The 21473-nt window shown below is 42.8% G+C and overlaps 1 protein-coding gene across 2 annotated transcripts in view; it reads left to right on the top strand.

Annotated features, from left to right (window-relative positions):
* psd2 (pleckstrin and Sec7 domain containing 2) overlaps positions 1 to 19610 on the top strand; it is a 32647-nt gene extending 13037 nt beyond the window's left edge. Inside the window, exons 4-15 of one of the 2 annotated variants that reach the window (XM_027281601.1) lie at positions 10676 to 10873; positions 11092 to 11172; positions 12075 to 12187; positions 12508 to 12566; positions 14022 to 14111; positions 14235 to 14278; positions 14381 to 14571; positions 14715 to 14785; positions 15242 to 15399; positions 15861 to 16005; positions 16236 to 16379; positions 16731 to 19610. In XM_027281601.1, coding sequence (XP_027137402.1) covers positions 10676 to 10873; positions 11092 to 11172; positions 12075 to 12187; positions 12508 to 12566; positions 14022 to 14111; positions 14235 to 14278; positions 14381 to 14571; positions 14715 to 14785; positions 15242 to 15399; positions 15861 to 16005; positions 16236 to 16379; positions 16731 to 16964 — 1528 coding nt within the window. In that variant the 3' untranslated portion in view covers positions 16965 to 19610. Of the gene's footprint in view, positions 1 to 10675; positions 10874 to 11091; positions 11173 to 12074; positions 12227 to 12507; positions 12567 to 14021; positions 14112 to 14234; positions 14279 to 14380; positions 14572 to 14714; positions 14786 to 15241; positions 15400 to 15860; positions 16006 to 16235; positions 16380 to 16730 lie in introns of both variants that reach the window. The other variant, XM_027281596.1, reaches the window with a different exon arrangement.
* The last annotated feature ends 1863 nt before the right edge of the window (positions 19611 to 21473 follow it).

Raw genomic sequence — 21473 nt, 5'->3', positions numbered from 1 at the left:
AGACATATGTTACGACGGCTTGCTCTGCCACCCATACGCTCAGGACAATCCAAACTTTTCTCGTCTGTTGTTCTAAATCTGTCCCCCTCTACAACTGTCACTTGATTCTATGCGAGTAGATCGTTACCCTTTGGATACATCGTCAGCTAAATGACAATATGTAGATGTAAATGTCATCTATGTTATCATGTATTTCGTGTTTCATCACTTCTTCTCTCGCCTTCGCTCTGTCACTCCGTCCCTTTGTTTGCTCCATCTCATCTCTTGCCTCTGTATCCATTTCTCCACTTATCTCACTTTATCTCATCCCGCAAACCCCCCCTCTCTGCCGTCCTCCTCCTTTCTTCTTTGCATCACCTCCTCTTCTATTTCCCCTACACCGCTCCTCTCCTGCTGCTGCTTCTTATCTTTCATTATGCTCCTCTCCCTATCTCCATTCTTCCCGGTGGGTTGCCAGAGAATTGGCACAGTTACACATTTTGGCACTTCGGGCGTCATGGACAACTAGTCTTTTTCACTGCAGGACAGAGCAGCTGCAAAGCAATGGATAAAAAATGGGAAGTTAATCAGCCAGTCAACTTGGCAGACATTTGGTTGTTCTATGGGTCAGTCAGTGCATGTGTTTGCCTGTGTTTGCCTGTGGTGCTCTGGTTAGCTGTGACCTTTGTGTGATTAATCTCTTTACATAGTTTGCCATTAAAGAGAACTACTCAAATTATATTCCCACATGCATAATGCTATGCTTGACTTAACATTGGGAAAGTTTAGACCAAGCGGCTACAGTCAGGCTAGTTCCTCAATCATCCACTTGAGGCTGGCTACAGAGCACAGAGTTTGAGCAACCAGGCATCAGTTGGCCCGCCTCAGGTGCATCAAAGGACCACATATTTGCCGATTTTTAGATTACCCGGGAGGCCGAAAAGGCAGGACCGCAGGAGGTGATTGGGATATCACTAAAGTCATTAGAATTTATCCTTTAGACGTCATGAATGTCTGTACCAAACTCAATAGCAATCAATTCAATGGTTGTCTGCACCATCGTGGAGGACCAAAAGACCAACACTGAAGCTCTAAACTGTTACAAGGCTGTGGACATGGTCGGATGGTTTGCTTACATGATGCTTTGTTGTTTGCTTGCAAGACACGGCTCTGAACGTGGCCACACAGCAAGAAGTGTTTGTTATTATAGGTGGTGGAGAGTACGTAAATGACAAGATCGTGGAAGTGTGTCTTTTCAGGAAAACATTGGCATGCAGCGTGAAGCAGTTGGATCACCATATGTGTCTGAGAATGCTGCAGAAAGTCTGTTAGAGACTCATAAATCAGTTGAACACACGCCGAACATGCCCCACGTCACTTTACAGTCGTCATTATGTAGCTGATCAATGAAAAGAAACACCAATGACTCATCTTTTTTCCAGCTAATCAAAATATTCAACTTGATTCAGATGTGTTTCAACCCTTACATCGATGTTTTTGACAACCCTAGTGTGTGCTGACTCTAAAATTCAGGCTTCAACTTCCATAACAGACGGAGCCTTGATGAAGCCCCCGGCGGAGAGAAGAAATCTAATCTTACCCCAGCCAAACTCTCCCTGTAGATCCTCATCCTGCTACCGCTGATTATTCTGACATCAGTGGGTGAAGCTGGCCACGGAGATACAGAAAAAAAAACAAGCATTGCAGATGTTGTAGACAAACCTTCCAATGCAGGGCAATAAGAAGTGATGAGATAAACCTGCTTGTTAGCTCTCAGGCATTTCAGTCTGTACATCACGAAGCGTGTCAACCTGTCAGCCAGAGCTGTATTTTAAATCACGCCGTCAGTCACATTTGGTAATTTGGTTAGGTACCTCAATCAATCTGTTTACTTTAACAGTCGTGTCCCTCTGTGCCCTGTGGCAACAGTCACTGAGGTTAAAGCTTAACCTTAATCCATAGAGGCTGCTAAAACCACCATGAAAACACACTCAGTGTCCGTCTGTCTAGCAGCTTACGACATAGGCTGCTAGATCTAGCCAACTAGTTGAATGCAACCGGTGGTGAAGCATCAGCGTGCACAAACAGGAAAAGGACAGAGAAACTTTTGATCTTTAAGCACATCAAAGCACAAAGTAATATTCACAGGAAGTGTACGGTGTGAAAGCCTGTTCACTTATGCATGCTCTTTTTACTCATATGTACACGTGTGCTGCACATTTGCATGCATGCAATATGTTTCAGCGTGTATCCACGTGGGAAACTCAAGAGCCTACCAGATCTAAAGCACAAGCAGGGCAGATAAAAGCCAGTGCGCAGTTGTTTCCATATCAGAGAAGCAGCTCTGCCGCGTGGACTAATCTCTTTCATATATACTGTCGAGTGCAGGAACACACACACACATAAAAGACACGCGGGCCGGCGGCATGCATGCGTGAACAAAAATGAGCATAAAGCTCGTACATCCTGACGCTCGCTCACTGACACAGATATGAAAGCTTTCGTATCTATCTTCTCGCGTGCACACACACACATCTTTCAGGATGTCACTTTGGGAATAAAACCCTTTGCGTGGTTCTATAGCACAGCTGAGACATCCTACAGATTATCCTTTCCTGGCTCTCAGTCAGGCAGTGATATGGACACACACACACAAGTACACACTTTTGCAACACAAGCAGTAATACATACAAATTCCCTCTCTCACCCTCTCACCACAGACACACACACACACACACACTGACTGTAACATTTCAGCACCGACAGATTTATCCCCATCTATTTATAGCTCCACTCTACGTTCTATGACACATCCCACAGTTTTACTGTACCAGCGACCGGCTTCTTACCACAAGCTTCTCTCCTCTGAGGCGTCTGTCAACATTTCCTGTATGTGGAAGTTGAGCCAGACTCGTTTTTTTTTTTTGTTTTTTTTTGTTCTCCTCTATGGCTCTAAAGCTGATTTTAAGGCAGAAGTTGTTTTTTTTTTAGCTGTTGTCAGATGAAGCTGTTCAGTGTTTCGGCCAAACACAAACCCACACCTGAACACAATTAGTCTCACCCAGCCGAAAGAGGTCACCATTGTCCATTGTCTGACGCTGAGTAGGTGTTTGTGCAAGAAAGAGACAGAGGGAGACAAAAACAAACCATACCACAATGTTGTGCAAGGTCTGTAAAGTAACTGATTACATTTTAGGAGATGACTTAATATTATATTTGACGTGAGTATTTATTTCATGTCAGTCTGTACCGATGTGATGAGTCCCAAAGATATTTGGTGTCTTTTTTTGTGTTTGTGTCTTGGTTTTTAACTTCTTGACACCAAGCTGTGAAGACATCTGTAGACATGTGAACTCCATGTGGCTCGGTCCTTGTTGCCATGGCCCAGGGTTCGAATCCAACTTATGGTCCATTGCTGCATGTCACCCCCTCCCCTCTCTCTCGACACTCACCTGTAACTATCAAATAAAGCTTAAAAAGCCCAAAGAACATTTTTGGAAATATGTTTTCTTGGGTACAGCCTGTACCTCAAACAGGCAGTTGTACAAAATAAAAGAAAGGCGTATTCCATTGTGATGTGCTATACAAATAAAGATAGATTCAGAATCATAAATAAACTTGACTTACTTCATATTGGGTGGTTAAAGCTTAGCTCTAATGTACTTGATAAATGGTTTCCAAATTCGATCAGAGTTAGCAGAGGAGACATGTATTGTGAGTCCCAGTTTCTCAAGCTTAAGATGCTGCGACGCTTCAGATTTCCAATAGAGAAGAATCAGTCTCCGTGCTGTAATTGTAACTTTTAACATCAACCCTGGCTCTAGATGTTACAAAAATATCCATCCATCCATTTCCTGCTGCTTATCCTGGGATGGTTGATGGTGGCAGCAGGCTAAGGAAGGTAGTCGCTCCCCAGCAGCATTTTCCAGCTCCTCCTGGAGAAGTCAGATGATCGATAATCTTCAGCCTGTTTTGGGTAAACCCTGTGGACTCCTACCAGTTGTATGTGTCTCCACAGGAAGGCGCCCAGAAGGCATCTTGATCAGATCTCCAAACCACCTCAAACCTGGCTCCTTTAGAGGAGCCAGCTCCCTCTGGATGTCTGCGCTCCTCACCCTATCTCTGTAAGGCTGAGGCCAGCCACCCTGCAGAGGAAACTCATTACAGCCGCCTGTATCTGCGATCTCATTCTTTCAGTCATTACCTCAGCCCTACTGAGGGTTTGAGCGTAGATCGACTGTTAAATCAAAAGCTTCGCCTTCCAGCGCTCCATTTCACACTCGCTCGTGAAAAAGACCCCAAGATACTCGAACTCCATCTCTTGGCACAGTAGCTCACCAATTTGTCTTGGGGGACCAGGAGCGATTGAGTCTGACAACACAGCTCCCAGATTCACAGGGACAAACAACCCACACCTGATAATGTGGTGATTCATGGAGGGGATTAACAAAACGGCGATAGCAAAGTAACAAGAAAGCCCAAAATGAGTTGGTCTAGTAGTACTACTGATCAAGTTTTAAGTTGAAATCTCGAGAATTTATAAGAGGAGACATCTTGAGAGGTTTTTACAAAGGCTGAATACATAACTCATAATTTGCAGGGCTTAAGTTTCGATGACGTTGTACCTTTCCATTATGGACGGATGGATGGAAACAGGATTGTTGCTGTGATGAATTATCCTGTGTGGCTTTCTTTCTTTGTTGGCTTGACTGGTTTCTAGGATACAGCACAACTAGATGACCTCCTCGACTTCTCTTCTTTGACCTCTCTCTAACCTTAGCATGAGACAATATGGCCAACGAAACAGAGCTACTCAAAACTCTAAATCAGTTTTGTTTTTTTTATTCTTGCTGGCTGCCATGAGAACATCACATCTGTGCTGTGATAGATTTGTAAACCCTGCTGTCTCCCATGATGTGTCTATGACAGGGTTTATCCATGAGTCATGGCCCGTGAGCCGCTCAAAAAACTGATCCTGAAAAAGTATTCTGGCCTCAGTGTGCTGATTGAATTTCTGTGTTGTTGTTGTTGTCAAGGAAATTTAGTCAGCGTCTTCGTCTTCGCCTCATAGTGTTCAGAACAAAGTGTAGTAAATTTCGTCGGGGTGCTCGCCTGTCCAAGTCAAACTTCCTCCAGGGTTTTGTCTCCGGGCCCATCTTCCATCTCACCCCCCAAATTTTGTACTTTTGACCCGACAGCTGCCTCTCTCCGTCCTCTACTTCTTCTATTGTTCTTCTTTCCACCAGACTAGAAAGAGGAAGGAGGAATTTAGCTGGTGGGGTTAAGCATGCAGGGATGTGTCAGTGCGTCTGCAGCGTTGTGGGGACATAATCCATCACATAGTGTCTGTCTTACCCTTATATTACCGTGAGACAGAGGTAGGTACTGATGTGCAGTCAGCGACCTCAATGAATGAAATATAATTACACTTCTTTGACTATTTATACCCTCTCCTATAACATGTTAGCTCAACCTTTTGACTCCCTCTTTTTATAATAAAATAGCTTCAGTGGAAAGTCCCTACAAAATAGAGCTCATCACAGGTTATATTAAGGCCAAACCTTAACACCAGCATGACTTCATGACTTTCTTCTATATATTTCTTATTATGAATAATTTCTTAATCATCGGGCGTGTACGAGCTGTTGTGATAAGTGAATTTCCACAGTGTGAGTCATTAAAGTCTATCATATCTCAAAGATTTGGCTCATATTGGCAAAAATCGGCGGTTTACACACAGTTTAAAACACAAATAGTTATAAAATAACACTGCAGAGCAATTATATAATAATAATATTATAATAATATGATAAATTGTTATTTAGTACATTAATTAGAGATTAAGCAATCATCCATTAATCGATTAATGGCTGCACAAACACTAATCAGCTGTAATTTTGTGATTTATGTCCAAAAACGATGCTTAAATTCACTGTATGGATTTGCAAACACACCACGTGAGATTTAAAGTCAATTTTATTAGAATTTTAGTATCACATAAAATGTGGGAGCATTATGAGCCACACAGTGATCTTGTATCTGGGGTTGCTGAGCCACACACTGGGAGGCGCGTCCAGAAATAACCACATAAAATGAGTCCGGCTTAGTGAATGAACTTCGAGGGTCCACATACAGGACGTCCAGCTGTTGTTGAAGCTGGATCTGCTGGCTCAGAGCCTTTCACTTAAATGCAGAGGAAGTGTGTGCTGGCTGGGACACACAGAGCCATTGTAAAAGTCACCACTAGGAACGATTCAATTCATCAGGAAAAAGTCGTGTCGTGTCGTTCGCTCCGCCTCCAACATCCTCTCTCTCGCTCTCCGTGCGCTCCGGCAGCCAACAAAGTTCAGGGGGGAAAAACTCCAAACACTCCTACCTGTTGACACTATGGTGAAATAACGCTGCAGTCTGATATCTCCGAATAGACTGTCATTATGTGCGAGCTGACTTCCGCCTTGAGGACAATCTGATTGAGTTTGAAGTGAAACAACCCAAACGGAGCCGATGGAGCTTTTACCGACCGCTGGGTGATGAGGCGGTCGGACCGTCGCGCGTCGCGCTTTAACCGCTGATTTCCAGGATCCGAGAGACGATGTGGAAAGAGGAATATGATGTTCACTTCGACTTTTTGCTGCAGCTCCTGTAAGTTTTCAATATTTCTCAACACATCAGGGATTGTTTGGAGCGTTTTTTTACGTCCAAACGGGGTGGGAACATGAACATTATGCTGCGTGGCAAAATGGAAATAGTGAGCTGTGCTCTGAGTTTACTCACTACAGGACTCCTTTAATATTCCTACACTTTATGTGACATTAAAATTCAGATTAAAATTGAATTAAAATCTCATGTGGCGAGTTTCTTCTTCTTCAGGCTCCTATAGTGTTTGCAAATCCATGTAATGAATTTAAACATAATCTTTAAGCATTTTTACAGGATAAATCACAAAATTACAGCTGATTAGTGTTTGTCCAGCCACTAATCTATTCATGGATTGTTGTTTCAGCTCTAATTATTGTATTATATAACAATTTGTAGTTGCATAATTGCTGTGCAGTGTTATTTTATACTAATTTGTACCCTAAACTGTGTGTAAACCGCGGATTTTTGCCAATATGAGCCAAATCTTTGAGATATGATAGACTTTAATGATCTCACACTGGGAAAATTCACTTGTCACAGCAGCTCATATATACCCAGATGGATATTAAATGACTCATAATAAGAAGTATATATATAAAGTGTTGCAGAGTCTGACAGTTGTTGAGTCATTGTCACCTTGGCTGATGTCAATAATAGTGAAAAACAAAAAGTGTGGATGCACTTTATGGCGAGAGGTTTCTTGGTTGCTTATTTACGTCCAAGAGCCCAATGTAGCAACAGTGTGTTTTTGCAGAGATTGTATCTACAAGTCCGGGCAGATGACAAAAGCACACACACACACACACACACAGATATCTTTTCTATGTGTGCGTTTTCATTTCACGTCCACCTCGATCAAACTCGATAAAGAAAACTGAAAATGAAAGAAAAGTCCGTGAAATCAAACTCGATAAAGAAAACTGAAAATGAAAGAAAAGTCCGTGAAATAACAGAATTTCGTCATTTCCAGCTAATCTTGTAATAGTTGCTTACCCTGATGGAAGATGCCACTAAGCCCACATCTCCATACACACACACACACACACACACACACACACACCTTGCTTGCAGACACACCTACATCTAGGTGTGGGTACGGGAGGTGCACGACCAAAGAGATTAGGATGTGAGTCAGTGGCATGCACCATCATGCTCTCTATCTCTGAAACACACACACACAGACTGAGTGGCGGTTACACTGAGTGAATATGTGGCCTGGGGATACAGAATTGTGCCTTTTAGATAGACAAATAGGTTTACTGTGTGCCACTTGGCCCTCAGTGACGCCAAGTATCTTGGCACAAAAGGCCTGCACTAGATATCTGACACTTCATATTGTGTCTTTCTCGTTATTATTTGTGTGTGTGTGTGTGTGTGTTTGTTGCTTTTGTTATTGCCAGACAGCAGTGGATTGCGGGGAGCCCGCCATCATTTTAGTCCCATGACTGATATGAGCTTTGAATGATTTATGAGGTCTCTCTGAGTCTTGTGAATTAATATGGCCGGACAAGCGAAAAGCAATTTCGCTGCAAACACGAGGCTAGATATTGTCTTGACGGTTTACCACAGACTCATTTTATTTTGTGTGAGTCCATATGTGTGTGTGTTTATGTCTTAATGTATGTTCAGGCATCTGTGCCATATGTATATCCATCCATTTTCTCATTTTATTGGGTCCCAAACGTCTCTCCCAGAGGTTAGATGGGATACATAGTCCATTTAGCATGTTTAGGGTCTGCCCAGAGGTCTAGAAATCCCCGAGAGGGAGTCATACAGGAAGCATTTTTATCAGATCTCCAGACCACCTCAACTGACTCCTTCTCCACATAAAAGAGCGGCGGTTTTATTCTTTCCGGGTACAAACTCTCCACCCTGTCCCCAAGGATGAGGCGCTCAGGCACCCTGCAAACAAAACTGCTCTCATCCGTCTGCAGTCTTGTTCATTTCGGAGCTGCGATAAAGGTGGAGGAGTTTGTGTGACCCACCTCCTCACGGTGGAGGGTTTATGCGCCCCTGTGACCCTGGGAACTGTGTCAATGGTGGCAGTAGCTCCTTGTAGGGTCTCCCAAGGCAAATTGGTTCAAGGTCAGAGGCCAGATGAAGAGTAGATCTAAGAGCTTAATGAATCAACCAGACGGGACAGCGTGACCTTGTCTAGAGCCTGGAAGTCACAGTGCTTTTGTAGATTTCAGCTGTAGGGGGTGTTGTGCATGGTCACCCATTCATCATGTGGTTGTCTTTTTAGTTTATTTGTCTTTTGCATCAGTTCTTTCCAACGGCGGTTAACCCAAAGCAAGTCAACAATCGCTTTACTTCATCTGCTAGCAGAGGACACTTGGCTTCCGCTGTATCTATGGTAACCGGCAAATCCCTTTCGACAACAGTGCGTAATGTATTCAATTTGTGAGGCTAATGCAATTGCGCTGATCAGATTATGCAAACAACATCTGAATCATCTGGTGAGAATGCTGACGGCGCCGTGCAGATGCACACGGACAGGAAATGAGGAAATGCCATGTGGACTGATGGAGGTGAACGGGCGTAATCTCATTTAATAAAAAAACAGTTTGTTGTTTTGTGCTGATAAATCCAACAATAGAGGACAGTTTATGTGTTTTCCTTTAAAGCTGTTTTGATTGAATGTCCGCAGAGGTTTGATGGGATGAACGGACACCATAGATGAGACATGGAGAAGACATGGCGGAGTAACAGAAGTAATTAAAACCCAGCCATCAGCACTGGACGTTTAAAGTACAATAAAAAGGCTAATTAACTTCCCACTGATGGACTGTGTTGGTAACAAACTATACAGAGCAAAGCAGTACAGTGAAACAGCTCAATATCTTTAATCAAACCACCTCAGTAAGTCATAAATAAATAAGTAGGGCACTAATTAATACTCTGCATTGATTCCCTCTGTTCTCGTGATGACACTTGAACAGTTAAACGGGGTGCGAGGCCTTGGCCTGATTAGGAAGTTCATCAAATCTCTACAACACCGTGTATGCAGTGATGGCCTCATTTAGTGTTAAGTCGTCTTTCTAGTTTGAGTTTGCTGTTAGCAGCTCTATAAGCATCGATTTCCAAATAACGAACTTGTTGCGTGAGTTTTGAATTTTCTTTTCTGCTCGTGTCTATAACGTGTCTCCGAATAAAATATAAATGGCAGCTAGTAGAAGCTTAGGAGAGCCTGAAAGTTTCAAAATCGTCACCAGCACTTCAGTGTATTTAAACATATTTTCAGTTCGAAACAATGCTGTGTAGAAGAGCAAGTAGTCCTCAAGAACTTCTGTCAGTCATGCAGACATTGCAAGTTATTACTCGAAAAAGGAAGCTGCGCTCTCGCTCGGTTCGTCTCTTCTTAATTTTAACTCCTCCTGCGGGGGTGATTGAGTACAGTCCGTTTGCAGAAACGCCCTGCTTCCTAGTCACACAGATACTCCCATTTACAGCTGGGATAGACAGCCCAGTGATGAGCCTGAAATGGACAATTTACTTGTTCAGTTTCTGAGGTTGGGTGTTTGGCTCGAGGGCATCTTCACGGGGGGAGTCCAGAGAGAGCATTACTTTGTTCGCTGTATGGATCTTTTTTAAAAAATGAAGAGCTCACTTTCGCCACATTTTCCTGAAATGGAAGAATCTTAAAGTGAAACTGAGGTTTTAGTTTTTATATTACAGCACTTAAATGCAAATTGTGTTAGAGGTTAACAGTCTGAGATTAGTGGAGCTTTCTTGGAAGAGATTGGGGAAGGTAAAAGCTGCTTCACTATCATAATGAGCCTTTAGATTCACTGCATTAAAGTAGGACATTAAGTGACAGTGAAACTGGGTCAGTGTCATAACAAGTCATTTAAACCTCGTTTGACTTTTGTTTGTGTGTATGCGAACATATGTTTATGTAATTGAGTTTTATGCTCGGCAGTTCACTTTCCTGCGTCTCATTTTAAGTGAGTGGGCATGTAACAATGGACATGTGTTCCCCTCATTAACCTATGCACCTGCTTGTGTGTGTGTGTGTGTGTGTGTTTTTGTGTGCGTATGTTCTCCTCTCCTCCAGCGATGCCAACCTCACAGACGTGCTGTCTGACTCAGACGAGTGTGATTTGGGCAGTCTGGAGCGTTTGGAGCGCGGCAGCACCGACACTCTGGCCAATGGCTGCCGAGCCGACTGTGAGGCCGCCAAGAGGCTGGCCAAGCGCCTCTATCACCTCGAGGGTTTCAAACGCTGCGACGTGGCCAGACACCTGGGCAAGAAGTGAGCATGCAGTGCACACATGTACACACACACACACGATGACTGATGGACTCACGAATCGGGACAACATGTTGGCATGGTTACATATGTTCAGGATTTAATGTACACATGGATGTTAAATATTCTCTTCATGCAGTGATAAAATATTTATACAACACATTCATACCTCCTCTTCACTGCCACGTTGATGTGCTGATGCTCTCTCTGTCTCCCTGCAGTAACGAGTTCAGCCAGCTGGTGGCATCAGAGTACCTGAGTTTCTTTGATTTCTCCGGCCTGACGCTGGATCGAGCCCTGAGGTAATGCACAGTCAGCACTTGGAAGTGATGTGTGTGTGTGTGTGTGATGTAGACATCGATACACGGGCGTGCCTGTGTGTATTCTTCACTTTTCCTCCTCACAGGGCATTAGCTTCGAGCTAATCAAGCTGTCGTGTTGAGTATAGTTAGCCGGTGGAGCTGACAGCTGCGGAGTACATCAGCGGCTTGTAACTGACATGTCGCTGTCTCAAACTGCTGCCTTCAGCTCGGGGTGGTTCGGTTAAGAGGCCGCACGTGTGCACTTAAGACCGAGTCAGATTAACTGATTTACTGACTGAAAGTCTTTTCTGCAGCTCAGTTTTATTACTGGGAGATGGAGTTTGATTAACAGACTAATCTTCACCATGATATTCACTTTAATATGTAACAAAACCAGAAGATTGTCATATTTAATAAGCTGAAACCAGCTAAATATTTAACATTTTAGCTTGAAAAGTGAATGAAACTATGAATTTATTCTCAATTCTATATTCAGTCAACAGACTAATTGATTAAAAGATTATTTGCTTCAACTTTTCACCTCCAAGATGTACAATACGAAAGCAGGACTGGTGACCTCTGTGAAACCTGCTGATTCTGGCAAACAGTTACAAAATCAGATCCATTTATTTGCCAAAGTACGACCGGATGATGCAATCCTCCCTCATGACAATACACCACCACAGTGCGGAGTGACACGTCACCGCTGGGCTCCGTTTTTTAAAAGGCAGGCTCGGCTGTTTTAAAGAGCGAAATGTTTCACGAGGTTTCCAACAAAGCTGTCGACTCTGTTCTCCCTCTGCACATGCTGTTTGCTGCCAGTGCGTTAAATCATTTATTTTCCATACTGGGGAAACGTTTGACCTCCTGTTGACCTCGTGGGTGTCATTTATGTGTGACAGGAACTTCTTAAAGGCCTTTCCACTGATGGGAGAGACCCAGGAGAGAGAGAGGGTCCTCGTGCATTTCTCCAGACGCTTCTGCCACTGCAACCCGCAGACGCCCTCCTCTGAAGGTCAGAGTCGTGAGGGAGGTGATGATGATGACATTGATGGTAATGACAAATTATACTGTGTAGAGAAAAAAAAAAAAAGGCACAGCAGCTGTACAAAATATCACACCGTAAATATGAATGGATGTTACACACATCGCTACTGCGTATTTACACAGTGCTAATGTAAATGCTGAATCAGCTCAGATCAGACACCAGCTGAGATTACGCCCACATGTGCTATAAAGATTTAAATGTATGGTATTTCATCCACGTGTGTGTGTGTGTGTGTGTGAGTGTGTGACATTTAGCTGACCTCAGCCTTGTGTATTGTCTTGTTGCAGATGGAGCCCACACGTTAACCTGCGCCCTCATGCTGCTCAACACCGATTTACACGGACATGTATGTACCGGGAGTCTCTATCTTACTGGTTTCTGCAGGATTTCCCATTCCCCTAATCCTCCTGCACAACAAAGTATAAAGACTGTCCTTTGTCAGCGCTGGCATGCCTCAGCTCACATATTCTTTCCTAGTTCTCGCCTTTTTCCCATCGTTTTCTCCACCCTTCCCTCTCTCTCTCTCTTTCTTTCTCTCTCCTCCGCGGCCTACTTTCTGACCTGCTTCTGTCTCTCCTCTCCTCGAATAGTCTCATCTGTTCAGTTTTAAACTGGAGCACGGAGGTCTAGCCAACATAACACACAGATCGGTATCGCAGGTCCCGTGCTGTGCTTTTCCGTGACCCCCCCTGCAAACTTGACTCGGCCCCCGCTCGTAGTACTTTTAATGATTATCCCTCCTCTAACTAAAATCCTTTCTCTCTTTTCAATTTCCTTTTTCCTCTCTTTCAAATCCTTCCCCTGCTAACCAACTCTGGCCCCCCTGGTCTCTCTCTGTGCCCCTGCAGGTGGTAAGTATAATTATACTAACAGTCATTGAGTGCACTGTGCCCCCTCTTGTCAGCTAACAACACACTTTAACTCATCGTTTTAAAGCCGGTGTCATATTGGGCTCATTAAAAAATCATGCACACACAGAGATAATTGTTTAATCACTGTCAATAGCTGATTTTGGCTGATTAAAAATACAGCACGTATGTGCACAATGCGTAGAAATGCAGTTGATCTGTCATGTCTTCCTGTGCATTTTTAATAAAAGTAAAAACTCAGATGCAGTTTTGAAGAGGCTTTTAAGATTTGAACTCACTGCCTGCTACTTTTGCATGAAAATATTTAAACGGTAAACTGAGTAGTTAGTTCAGCTGGATTATGGCTGTGAACAACAGCACGTTCACGATGAATAAATGGAGCATAAAACATTTTGTGACGCATGTTTTTTTTTTGTACTTTTCCCAGAAAAAGGAGAACTGAGTAGTCTTTTCTGATACGTGGCCTCCTCAGAGGAAAATATGAATAAAAAGCCACAAAGCAAATTTTTCTCTTTTTTTTTTTTGACAGCAGTGAATTTATTCAGATATCTGTCTTCAGTTATCGGCCTGAATCTGCCTGAGACGAGCTTTATTAGGCAAACACAGTGTTTACATCCTGTGACGATGCATCGTAATTAGAGGTTTAAAACACAAGGAAACGTATGGTAAGCTGATACTCTATAAGCTCTAATAAGAGGTGGAGCAACGACTCGCCACCGCCATCAGTACAACCAGCAGAATCACACTGCCCTCCAGTGGACTGATTGTAAAACTGCTCTCAGGTTGGAGCAGATAGAAGTGGGTTGAAAATCATCAGCTACTTTGGATATTTGAATATTTTCCAACTTCTGTGGAGCTCCACACACACGCACGCACACACACGCACAAAATAAACCATGTGTTTTGTTTGTTTCTGTTGTTGCTCCCCTCAGAACATTGGGAAGAAGATGTCCTGCCAACAGTTTATCAGTAATCTAGATGGTCTCAACAATGGCAAAGACTTCCCTAAGGACTTACTAAAGGTACGTCCTCTTCCTTCTTCAGGACTGAAGTATGTCTTCATATTCCCTCGCTGGAGTGAAGTCAAATAAATCCAGGAGGAAATAAAATGTTTAGGATTTCTCTCTCTTGCTGCGCCCACACAGGTCTTGTATAACTCAATCAAGAACGAGAAGCTCGAGTGGGCAGTGTGAGTATGGAAAAGTATTTGGAGTATGCAAGTTTTTTTTTTTGGAAGTACACTTGAATATGTGCTGCTCAGGTTTATCTGAATGGGTATTTGTGTGTGCAGTGAGGAGGAGGAGCTGAGGAAGAGTCTGTCGGAGCTGGTGGAGGAGCAGTGTGAGGGCGGGAGTAAGCGCGTTGCCAGGGTAACGGACGGCAGTAACCCTTTCATCGCCATCCCCATCCTCTTAAACGCCGTCACCTACAAACACGGAGTGTTGACCCGCAAGAGCCACGCTGACATGGACGGCAAGCGCAGTGAGTTGATTGGATTAACGCACACACACACACGCTCACACACACACACAGGTTTGATCAAAGTTATCAAATAGTTACTGTAAATATGCAAATATGATTTTTAAAAAAAAAGTTTGTTTCCTTTTTCCTCTGTGCTCTTTCAGCCCCGAGGGGTCGCCGTGGTTGGAAGAAGTTTTATGCGGTTCTGAAGGGGATGATCTTGTATCTCCAGAAGGTACCGCATCCTCGTCCTCTGCTCCGTTACCATGGAAACACACATCCACCGCCGCTGTCATTGCGGTGGTGGATGCTGCTAGCTGCTCTGCTCTGTGTGTGTGTGTGTGTGTGTGTGTGTGTGTGTGTGTTTGTGTGTGTGTGAGGGAGTGAGAGAGAGCATTAAGAGAGGAAATGAGGCACCGCTGCTCGACTGCATGTTTGTCTCCCCCTGCTGGCAGCAGAGCTGTACTGTTCACCTGTATTTGAACTGCAATAGCTTCTTTTTATCTTCACTGGTTTATCTTCATCATGTCGTATAGATATGTAAAAAGAGTTGCTGGTATATAGGCGGCTTACAGTTTCATAAGCTGCTCTCTGCTACATGAGACTAAATGACTAAATGAACGAAACACTTACCAGAACATCAAACTTACTATTCCTGTTTGCCTTTTGTTGTCTCTGTTAACTTACCCAGGATGAGTACAAGCCCGATGCCGACATTTCAGAGGTGGACCTGAAGAACGCAGTGCGGATCCACCACGCTTTAGCCACTCGTGCCACCGACTACAGCAAGAGAGCCAACGTCCTGAAGCTCAAAACCTCCGACTGGAGAGTCTTCCTGCTGCAGGCCCCGTAAGTATTAGGTTAATAAAAATGTTTCCTCAGGACACCGACAAATAAATAATTAGATCTTCATAAGAGACACAGAAATGTATCTTGTGCTGACAGGACGGATCTCTTTTTGTATTTCTGTGATTTCTAGGTTTGTCATTTTTATAAAAAATCAAACATGAAAATCCCAGAGTCTGAATCAAACTCCCCTCGAAGATCATGCAACCTCCTCTTGTGTGTTTGCAGAGTTTGGCAATCACTGGTGATATGCAAGCTGAGATATAAACTCAATCTGGAGTTCTGCTGCTATGAACAGCCGGCAATCAAAATGACAAAATCAAAGTTTCTTTTCTAGAAATGTAGATAAATATGTGTTTTTTATATATATATAAAACTGAGAATAAATTAGAACAATTGCCTTTGCTGTTTCTTGTCGGACTCACCAGCACGTCACTCTACTGTCTCTCTTTCTCTATTTCCAGTAGCGAGGAGGAGATGATGTCTTGGATCTTCCGGATAAATCTGGTGGCAGCGCTGTTCTCCGCTCCGGCCTTCCCTGCTGCCATCGGCTCCATGAAGAAATTCTGTCGTCCCATCCTGCCGTCCTCGTCCACCAGACTCAACCAGGTACACACACACACACAGATGATGACATACATTAGAAACAAGAGCATCAATCACACTCTACTGTCTTATATTTTACTCCAGAAGCAGCATGCATGATGCTTCTACATTAAAAAATCTCTGCACAGGGTTGGGCATTTTTACAAATTCTATTTGTGTCTTCTTGCATCTGATTGGCTGTGTTGGGCGTCTTCTGTTTTTTATTTTTTTTGCCTGGCCTGTGATTGGTGCAGGGGGAGCAGCTGCTGAGTCATGAGAGCAAGCTGAAGCAGATGAGCCAGGAGCTGGAGGAGCACCGGAAAAACTCGCCCTCGGCCGACCCCAAGAGCCGCGAGTGGGAGGAGTTCCGGCTCAAGGAGCACTACCTCACGTACGAGGTAAGAGCTTCACATCCTCACTTCAAGGCTACAGATGGAGAGAGTTCTGCTGGTTTTTCTTTATTTAAGTACATCATTTTTTAATATATAATCAATTCCTTCAGTTTCTTTTCGAATTAAAATCCTGTAAATGAGGAAAAAAGATGGGGCTCTGATTTTTAATTGGCTTAAACTCTCAGTCCTCACATTATTAATGCCAGAACCTGTTAGAATTAAAGATATTATGCCAAACTAGCATAAATAAAGCCAATTCTATTAAAGATATTATGCCAAACTAGCATAAATAAAGCCAATTCTCAGCTGACGGAGCTTCTTTTGGTCTCCCTCTCCTTCTCCCCTCTCTCTGAGCAGAAGACTCGGTATGAGACGTACATCAGCCTCCTGCAGGCCAAGATCCGCGCAGAGACGGACGACCTCGAGAAGATCGAGGCCAGCGTGATGGGTGGCCTGATCATGGAGGGCGGCCTGGCCGGCCGCGAGTGCCACCTCCGCAAGACGCAGTCCTCCCCGTCCATCAGTCAGGCTCACGGCGGCGGGCTGAACGGGAGGGCCGCTGGGTGCACTGCCTCTGGACAGAGGAGCTGAGGGGGACGAAGGAGGACCAGAGACTACAGCCCACAAAACCACATCCCTCCAAGCCAAAATAGTTTAATCCACCGACAGTGTTTTTTTTGTTCATATTTGGTGTTTTGGGCTCCTCCATTCCTCCTGACCGTCACTATCCTTCCCAGAATTTATCAACCCTGGTGATAAGTTTCTGTCCTTGAGCAATAGATGAAGAAGATGAAGAGCCCACGCTTGATACCCCACAAGTGACCCTGCCAAACCTCAGTTCTCTGAACTTTAATTATTGCACATTAAAACGATCATGACTGTGATCAGTATTTATAACAACATCTTCAGTGTTATGTTGAAAGGAAACTCAGAGCAATGTAGTTGTTTAGTTGAAATGTGTTTTTTTTTTAGTTACGAGCAGAACATTGAGTAATTTATCTTGTATTATTTGAAGGCCTGATAGAGAACAAAGGGAGACAGACTGCTTTGTCTTTGTCCTCTCTGTCCTGTCCTGCTCCTGCAGCGATCCACATGGAGATGGTACTACTGTAGCATTCTGGCCTTTTTTTCGTTTACACACCCAGACACTTGTTTTATGGACCTACGGGACAGTATTGGGTGGAGTGTGGTGTGTGATGAAGATACAACATATCCATCCCAGAGTTCCAAAAACTCTTCTCAGAACTTCTCAGAAGGATCGAGTCCCTGCCATGTATAGCATATTTATTTATTTATTTAATTCTACAAACCTTTATCGGCCCCAGGAAGGGTTTTCACCGAGGGTGCTCGCTCTCTTTCAGCAATTTCCTTCTTGACATTCACACAGTTATATTCAATTGTAAGCGTAAAAAGGAGCTGCCAAGTAGAACAGCCATGGTTTTAAACTGTTCGCTAAGCTGTTCCACCAGAGGAACCGGAGGTGGAGTGCCTTACTCAAGGGCACCTTGACACAAGTTGTTGAGGGATTTGGAAAGTGGCTTGTCAGAGAGATCACAAGTCTGTTTATGTGATTTTTTTAAAGCTGCCGCCACCCCAAAATACTGATATGTATTCAATTAATTTGCTTTTCTTATGGATAACGGTATGTGACTGAATGAAAGTGTTCTGTTTTATCCCACAAACTGCTCCTCTCCTATCACGAAAGAGCGCACTGAGCCGATACGTAACAATATATGGTCGGGTGTGAGGTTTTTCCGAAGATCGAAATGAAGGGCAGAGCAGCAAAGTGTGGGTGGGAGGCGTACCGAATGACTGTTTGTGTGTGTGTGTGTGTGTGTGTGCATGCTGTTTTTAAACTGGTTCCAGTTGAGATGTTGGAAGCTGTAGGCAACAGGAAGAAGTAAATATAGCAGGGTCATGTTTTTGTATGAAGAATTTATCGCGCATGTTTGGTGAGAAACAATCCAACGGCCTTCTGCTGAACATCACAAATCAGGCCCGGATCTCTCAAAAGCATCTTCAGCACAAAGGCGACCGTCATCCCGACGAGCATAAAAACTGAACATTTACCTCTCCAGACAGAAGATCTACATGTCACATGGACCTATCATAGCTTGTCTGGCCTTGTCCTGGTGTGTTCTTCCACTGCCATCTTTTCACATCAACAGACGGAAGATGTTTTTGGGAAATCAGGCCTCGGCGTAGCTTAAGAACCGGCGGCAGCAGGACTGCTTAACGTGCTAAAGTCAAAAGACCTGCAGCAAAAACAAACTCCACCAGCAGAGTAGCCATCAAAACATCCTCCAAGTGAGTGAGGAGGAGGAGGAGAAAAGACTGGTTTTCTAAGAGAAAGGTTTGGTTTTCTAAGTAAGACTGCCAGCCAAGAACATGCAAAACAGTCGTCCAGCACACATTTTTCCGAACACAGGAACCCAACGTATTAACGTCTGTTTCTCGTTGAAGGAGGATGTGAGGAGGTGGGCATGTGGTGAGAGGTGAGGCTGTTTGTGAGCACCTTAATTAATTCCCAACCAACCAACCACACGCACACACACACACAAACACACACCTTTCCTGTTTCTACGTAATTTGCTTATGACACAACTGTAGATCAGTGAGCTTTAGTGCCCCCTCTCCCTCCCTCCCTCACTCAGCCTTGATGTGGCACAGAAGCATGTTGACATAACCAGAGCTGTGGATATCGACCGTATGAACAATCATATCTTTGGCTCCGGACACGCGACGCTTCTGCTGCTCCATATATCATATTAATAGTGACTGACGTGGGGTCTGAGATCCTTTTTTTTTGGGGACTTGGCTGGACACCTGGAATCACAGCTGGAATCCTGGAACTGGATCCTTGTACAGACCAAAATGCTGAAGCGAAGCTGAGTTTTCAGAGAGGAAGTACCATTTTATAAAAGCTGTATTGTTAGGATAAATAACTGCTTTCTTACAGGGAGACGTCCCCTTATAGTCACTTTGGCTGTTGTGCTAACCATTGTTTCCCGATGTTCTAGGGTAGGCCTGTGCTGTAATATAGGATTGTGACGAAAAAAAATATTTGTTTGATTGTTTTATTTAAAAAAAAATGACAACTTCGGCACTTTGATGTCAGCATTGGATCTGTCTTTTTGTTTGTATATCGGAACTGTTTTTTGACAGGATGCTCATACTATGTAAAGGACATATTTACTGAATATTTAGTCTGTGCTTCATAAAGTAAGCTTTTATACAGATGACTGTGGTTGTGGTTTGTCAGGATTCTGTGCTTAAAACGGATTCACCTATTATGTAGAACAACATTTTGTTGATAACTTCAACACTTTATTAATATATTTTACCCACAAAATAACCTTTATAGTATTTACAGTCAGAAGCGGGCTGCAATATTTGATGTGTTATCGCTCTTCGCTATTTAAAACCACCTCTCTGGGTTTGATTATTTGCTCTGGCCTCTTATATCACTGCTATATGCAGATGACACACATCTCTATCAGTCAATGTAAGATGATGCCACCTAAACCTGCTTTAAACCATGACATCAACATCAAAACTGATAGAAGAGCAAGAAACCTTGGAGTCTGCTGGCCTGCACAGTGAAACCTAGAGCACTGCCAACAACTGGACATACTAAATCTAACCCCCCATCTACAACTGTCACTTGATTCTATGTGAGTAGTACTTATTGCAGCACTTACATGTCTTTGTCGCACTCTAACTTGATTGTTTCCCTTTTTTGCAAGTCACTTTGGACTAAATGTAAATGCATGTCACACATTATGTATCTTGCCATAACGCCTCAACAAACATTAACTTCACAAAAACACATTAATTGTGACATTAAGTCACGTTTATCAATGTAGAGTTTAACAATGTGTAGAGCGACGTCCGATAAATTGCAGTATCACAGGTGAATCTGTAATTCTCCAAGCATCATCAGATACATTGAAGCTCAGCTACAGAAGCTGAATATATTATAGTTAACTACTAAAACCTCCCAACAGTGTTGAATATATATAGTTATTAATAATATTGACTACGGGTTAGCTACAGGACCAAAGTACTGTGAGGTTAAAGCTGATTGAGCTGACTGTTCTCAGCAAGATCAACATTTATTTTTATCTATACACAGTGGATGTGGTCAAAATATGCACAGTTTAATGTTTTACAAATTAATGTCTTGTCAGGATAATTGTAGATCTCTGACCATAATAGCTTTCTGCTTTCGAGGAAGAATGCACTAATATAATTTGTCGACATTTAAAAATATATATATATATTTTTCTAACCCTGCGAGTAACCAAATACATATTTAATATTTGGTGATTTGACTAAAAGCTTTTTTAGCGTGCTGTCCACCCTGATATTATTCATCCTGGACTACATTTTTATTGTGATTTATTGTTGGAGAACATTCAATAATGAGGATTCTTGGAATTAGCACTGGTCCACATTTTTACATAAGACACGAAAAACTCTGCACCGTACAAGGGAAGTAACATAAATTGATACCTCAAATAAGATTATATAATATATCCGGCTGTGTCTGAAAGGAGAGAGATTAAAAACAAGCCAAACTTATTTTAAAGAGGTCCAGATTTGACGATACTCACATTTAAAAAAAAAATTAAAACAAAAAGGCATTTTATGAAATAAAAGTTACATACAAATGTTCCGTAACAATTTTGTTTTCATTGTCACAATTATATATATTTTTTGAAATGGCAATGTAACCGAATCTAAGCCAATCAAGCATGAACAAATCTAAAAACCAGTTCTTCCTTTCTTTCACATCTGGAGTCAAATAACAAAGAATAAATTATTATGGAATATGTTAAACAAATCTGAACCTCATGTTCATTCTAAACATGACTTATTATGAGTATTGTCTGTTAACATTTAAGTTTAAATCGTGTCACTCTTGCTCTTCTCTTTAACAAAATCATTCAGAAAGTAATATTTTGTGTCACATCTACAGATATATATAACACCAGAAGTTATGTCCTTAGAGGTTCAAATGCTTCGTTGTGTCTGACAATAAAATAATATAATATGTAATAATATAAAAACGAATCTGACCGCGGGCCGTGATTGGCC

The sequence above is a fragment of the Larimichthys crocea genome, chromosome I, assembly GCF_000972845.2.
Source record: "Larimichthys crocea isolate SSNF chromosome I, L_crocea_2.0, whole genome shotgun sequence".
Taxonomy (NCBI): domain Eukaryota; kingdom Metazoa; phylum Chordata; class Actinopteri; family Sciaenidae; genus Larimichthys; species Larimichthys crocea.
This window is presented reverse-complemented; position numbering and strand designations above follow the sequence as displayed.